Source organism: Orycteropus afer, unplaced genomic scaffold (assembly GCF_000298275.1).
Source record: "Orycteropus afer afer isolate SDZICR_OR568_19922 unplaced genomic scaffold, OryAfe1.0 scaffold00066, whole genome shotgun sequence".
NCBI classification, from domain to species: domain Eukaryota; kingdom Metazoa; phylum Chordata; class Mammalia; order Tubulidentata; family Orycteropodidae; genus Orycteropus; species Orycteropus afer.
Window position 1 is genome coordinate 1292029 of NW_006921653.1, and position 6000 is coordinate 1298028.

Genomic DNA, 6000 nt, shown 5'->3' on the forward strand with positions numbered 1-6000 from the left:
AACATTAAATTCTCACCTCTTGTGTGAACTGGGCATATGTCACACATTTCCTCAATAGGTTTACCTCACACCACATGGACTCGTTGAAGTCAGTAACAGCCTGGTGCATGGACTTGTTCTGAAGGCATCAGAACTTTGTGTCATTTTAAACATCTGAGTGGCAATTAAACTTAGAACTCAACTGTAAGTGCCACATTGCTTTAAGTTTAGATTGTTTTTAGTTTGTCATACTCACATACTGAAGCAAGGTTTAATAAGAAAAAGAAAAGTAAAAGCAATGTGCCAAGATCTTACAAATGGAAACAAATTAACTAGTTCTAGAATTAGCGACCTACGTAGCCTGATTCAAAACCTAGTTTGAAATTTGTCAAATAGTTTAAAACTCTTCGACTCATTTTAAAAATAGTTACCTAAAGAATTTCTACCTATAAGAATATAGATAGGTACATGGATATAGTTATTAGTATCACTAAAACAGCTGCTGCAATAGAGGATTTCATTACAGAAAGGCTCATAACAGAGTTGATGACATGGAAGCATATTCACAGCTTATTCTTTACAAAGTTGTAGAGTTTCCGTTTGGGGAGATTTTGAACTTTTACATGAAACACCCTGCTGCACAAAGTGGTGCAATATAGTTAGTTCCTCTTGTACGACAGTAGGGGGGAAAAAGGAAGTTGTATATCCCTGTGTCAACTTGCCACTGAGATACTCATTGACTATGTGCCTGTAGGGTTTAACATATATATGGTATAATAATCTGTCAAAGATTCAGTATTAAATGGGAGACACCTTTGGCAAAGACAAAACAACAAAAAAGAAAAGGTAAAAGTATTCCAATTAGAAGCCTTGTATATTGAAGTTTTACTTTAAAACTAGATACTCAGTCTGAGAACTGCAGATAATGTTTTATAAGGATTATCAGTTAAACTAGCTTAAAAAGCTATCGTGAAAATATTATGCTGAGAGCCGAGAAAGAGCAGTAACAACATAGGCCAATGTCTAGGGTGATGATACTCTGTGCTAACAATGGAGGATCTTCTAAAATTTAACCTGCAATACCTTCAGGACCAGTTTATAATGTCCATTTATGCCACCCAACCTCCACGTGACTATCTGGAAACTGGATTTGCCTTACTGACTTTGAGTTTTTTAGTTGTTCATTCACCTGGACATGAATTGTATGCCTTCTAATAGCAGATTTCTGTATTTCGTATATTCGGCTAGCTCTTCAGAGGCAATTTAAAACTGTTCACTCAGTGCCCTTGATTACATGCCACTTTGCAGTAGAATCTGATCTCTGTCCTAATGTGACCATGACAAATTTAATCAGATGTACTATCTATATACATGAACTTGTATAATAGCGAAATGAAAGTTTAGCTACCTTAAATAATATTTCCCTTTTATTTGATCAAAATTACTAAAGTTTTCAAAGGTAAGTTTTGCTAAAGTTTTTGAAAATTGATAGCAAGCAAAGATTATGTTCCCCACAGACCCTGGAGAAACATAAAAAAAAAGTGAATGGATATTTGAAAAAGAAGAATATAGGAGGAAGTATATTTATTTCTGTTGACCATATTAGGAAAGTTTATTTTTCAAAAAGGTAAATTATCTGGCATTAAAGTAAAATGCACTCTGTAGACTTTTTTCCCCACTATCTAAATTTTGGTTGCTAGATAGTAACTGATGAAAATAGGTAGCGTGTCACTAATTATTTGAATCATTCCTGAAAAACAGTATCATTTTAATGGTGGCTTGAAGTATGCTGACTTTTTTCTTTTCTTTTTTTTTTTTTAATATCTTCTTTACAAGCCATAAACAGGGAGGGAAATCCTCTTCAGCATAAAATAATGCACCTTTTCAAATGTTTCTAAAGTAGTTAATACACTAAAATCTATAGTTTGAAAGCAATTCAATTCTCAGGTTAAATACACTTTTAGTATTTAATCATAAAGTAAGAGTACAAGTATGAAAGTGAAATTAAATGATAAAAATTTAGTATTTAAGATATTGCCTAATTTATAAACTGCAGCACATTCCCAGTCTGCTGTTACTCTTCCCATTCTAATTCTGCTATGTTTAATCTATCCATCTAATCCTCATTTTCATGTATTCCCATTTTAGTTAGCAACACATTGTGCCCCCGAACTGTTTCCATTTAGCAAATTTGATCTAAGATAATGATTTAAGCCTTAAAATTACCAATATGAAACAAAAATACTATCAGCTAATTTTCTTCCTACTAACTTAATAATATGCCAAGTGATTTCTTTTACATAAATAAAAACTTTCCTGAACTGACTGATTTGTTTTTAATGAAATGAATTCTCTTTTAACTCGAAGTCTGCTATAAACGTAAGTCACCTGGGAGCCTGGCCAAAGTCTGAAACAGCACAGCTGAAGGGTACAGCCATTTCACAGGATCCTCTCAGAGAGTATTTGGTTTGCTTTCCTAACTTTCTAAAAATAGTAGATTACACAGGCTACCTCCATCTCATGGTTCAAGCACTCAGAAAAGGCTGGGCTACAGATTTAAGTAATACATAGAAAACATTTTATTAAAGAAGTCAGGATATTACAAGTTTTCCAAATCCCTTCCGTTTACTCGCTGAGACAATACAAATGATCTAGCAGTTACTGGCAGGAAAACCTCATAATGCTTCCAAATTTCAGAACTTTGAGCATGAGTCACAGAGTTACTTTAACTGCTTTAAAATATGGTTTTGATCTATTTTAGCCCAAAATTGAACACAGGAAGACTGCTATCTAAAAGGTAGGATTCTTCAGACTGTATTAAGAATCACATAATTGTGCTGGTTGTAAAGATGTAAGGAACAGGGTTTTTGAAACATGACTACTTCACTGCATATTCAAAATTGTTTTTAATTACTTCTTAATGTAGTTCATTTGCTAGCTAACATTCAAGGAGCTATTGTGTTGGTAAGAAGCCTCACCATCAATAAAATTGTGTTTATTTTTTTTCCTCCTATTCAAACCTAAAATATTTACCAACATTTAGACACTATAAATTAAACTGTGGTTTCTCTTAGAAAAACAGAGAGTCAGACAAAGTTTGCATTGATTAGCTGCCATAATGATTTCAGTTTATGAAGACATTTAAAATCTCAAAATTAAACGTTATTTTTAAAAAAGTCCTTGATGTGGTAGTTGGATCTTGCTAACCGCAGAGACTGTCATTAAGCAATGCTGCTGGTTTACTCAAAGGGGGCCTGTCCTGCGGCCACAAATGAGCAGCAACTAAAAAATATTTTGAGATGGAAAAATAGCAACTGAATATTAATGTTTCACAATGTTTCCAAATGCTGTGGAGGCAGGTCTTCTGTGAAACCACTCAATGTCACAGTCAAATTTAATGCCCTTCATTTTGCAGCTACGAGCACACCATCAACTGTCTATAGGATTAAAAATTGGATTTACTAGTAATTGGGTCAAAACAGGGTTACTTATGGACACAGCTGGCTACTGACCAGTGTAATTAGCCCTTTGCCCCTCATTTTATGGATTCTAGCCTCTAATTACACCTGAGTATGTTCGGCTTGAATTTAGGAACAGACATCCTCAAAGGCACGACCACTGCTGCCCTTCATCACTGCCTTTCAAATGAAATAAAAGAAAGACTCATTGGTAACTTGTAACTTTTGCTTACTGATCTTTAGGACTATGACATTTAAATTATTATAGCAGGAAATTGTTTTAATACCTTGTTTTCATTCTACTCTGAAGATGAGGTCCTTGCAGTCTTTGGCAAAAACTTTAGCAAAGTGAGCAACCCAAACTGGACCAAGAAGCAATTAGTTGAAACACTTAAGTCATAAGTCAGTCATCCCAATGTTGTTAAAGAAATTGTTATTATAGAACTATTTTTTTTTTTTTTAACAAAAGGCAAGATGGGTCTATGAGACTTTTACTTTTTAGTATATGTAGAAATGATCCCCTCCTTAAAGTTTCAAAGAGTTCATCAAACAGGGCCAGGAGTATTCAAAAGCAACTCAGTTAAACCAGGTAGGTGAAGAGTACCCAGGATCATCACATTTTGCATCTGGATTTTACATGTCAAAATAAAAGACACGTGCTATCTTTTAGAAGACCAATTTTCAAACTTGGTAATTGAATTGGAAACTCAAAATTTTTGAACGTCAAATAATATTACTAAAGTAAATCTTTTAGTATTATGGTGCTATAAAAGTAAACTTTCAACACTGCTAGTTAAAACTGTTACAAAATTTTTTAAAAAAGCATCTAACAAAATAGTTACTTCATATTAGAATATTTGAAGCTACGTAATCCAGTTAATAATAGTACTTAAGAGTTTGCAGTTATTTATAAAAATTGCATTCAATAAAGTTTGAACTTCAGATAAGGAACCGTGTAACACCAGTTCAGACCTACTTCTACTTACATTTTCCACAAAATGTAGTGTTCTGGCCTTAAAATCATATGCTCACAAAGTACAAAGAAAGCTAACATGTCAAAATATAAAAATAGGAAAAAGACTGTGCAACCCTAACTGACTTAAAGTTTACTATTCTTTTACAAGAGTATAGCACCTTTACAACCAACCAACCAACCAACCAAAGTATACCATCTTCATTCAGCTACTCTTATGACCTTATTTGTATTTAAACACACAAGAACCTACATTTTCTATTCTTATAGATAGACACTGGCTTTGCTATTTCTTAATAAAAAGTGCCTCAATACTTTCTGCTCTAGGAAAAAAAAAATAATAAGTTAAAAGACGGACAGTTATTCATAACGAACAAAGTTTGGCCAGGCTTGGTTCTACTGCTTATGAATAAGCTCTCCCACCTCAGCATCACCAATACGAGGAAACCAAGTAACTAAACTATTAACAAAGCAAGACATAATTCCAATCAAAGTGGACTATCTGTCCATATTCCTTTTATTCAATTACTGTGTATCCTTAAAATAATATAATATTTACTCACTTTCAATGAATCAAAGCAGGCGATTACTCGTCCATTTTCAACTTGGCAGCTTTTCGATGGATGTGCAAATTTACATTCCGTGTCTGGCCGTGAACAAGTCCCCCTTTGGAACTCTCTACATACTTCCAGTGTTAGCCATTTAGTGTCCCGAATAGGTGTGACACTAACAGCCATGTTTAGATTTTACAGGTAGTTAAATTTTTCAGTGAGACCAACAAACCCAATCCCACCCCCTAAAAAAACAGCAACCAAAAAAAAGAAAAAAATAAAAAGCTGAACTGATAAAACTGGAAAATGATGATGAAAATGTCCCCTCCAAAATACTTTTCCCCCACTCCCTGCTTTAAAAGTACATGGAAAATTGTGTTGTCAATATCAAGGAAAAGATCTCCCACTAGAAATTCACAGCATGAAACTGTTATTTGAAAGAGGTTTGGTTTTTAGAGAAATACTAAGATTGTAAGTAGATGAACGTTTAAAAGTAGGGCCTCGAATCAGCCTTGTGCTCTCAGTAACCCCTTCCCAGTGCCAATTTGGAGCCCAAAATGCAAGCATGAAAACGTGGCAGACCCTTTGACACCGAATTTCCAAGCTGCTTTCAGCAAAGTTGTCTGAAAGGGAATCTCCTCACAGCTGAATTTGCAATGGAGTTTGGTGGTGCAATCGGTATTGATTAGTTTGGCATAGACAGATGCAGCAGTTTAGAGCAAAATCGAGAAAATGATTTTTTTTTTTTTTTTTCCTTCTTGATTTCCTGGCAGAAGATATCTTACTTTTTCAGCAAACTTTTCTTTTAAAACTAAAGCAGCCTAGGGCAATGCCAGATACTTAGAGCTTTTCTCTTGATTATAAGTAGAAATGGGGGTGTCTGGGCTAGAGGTGGAAGGTGGAGGTGCTGTCGTCACAGTCTAGCTGGCAGCAAGCAAGGCAAAAGCAGAGACTGCTCTAGAAGCGGTTCCAAGCAGCAGAGACGTCAGGAAAGGCACTTCTTAGTACCAACCTGTAGAAAAAAGAGACAGGTTAAGAT

At 34.7% G+C, this 6000-nt stretch overlaps 1 protein-coding gene across 1 annotated transcript in view; it reads right to left on the bottom strand.

The window, feature by feature from the left end:
- Positions 1-5147, bottom strand: part of LOC103196417 (muscleblind-like protein 1) — a 169566-nt gene extending 164419 nt beyond the window's left edge. The window contains exon 1 of the mRNA XM_007940150.2: positions 4974-5147. Within this exon, the coding sequence (XP_007938341.1) occupies positions 4974-5147 (174 nt within the window). The remainder of the gene's footprint in view (positions 1-4973) is intronic.
- Between the last annotated feature and the right edge of the window lie 853 nt (positions 5148-6000).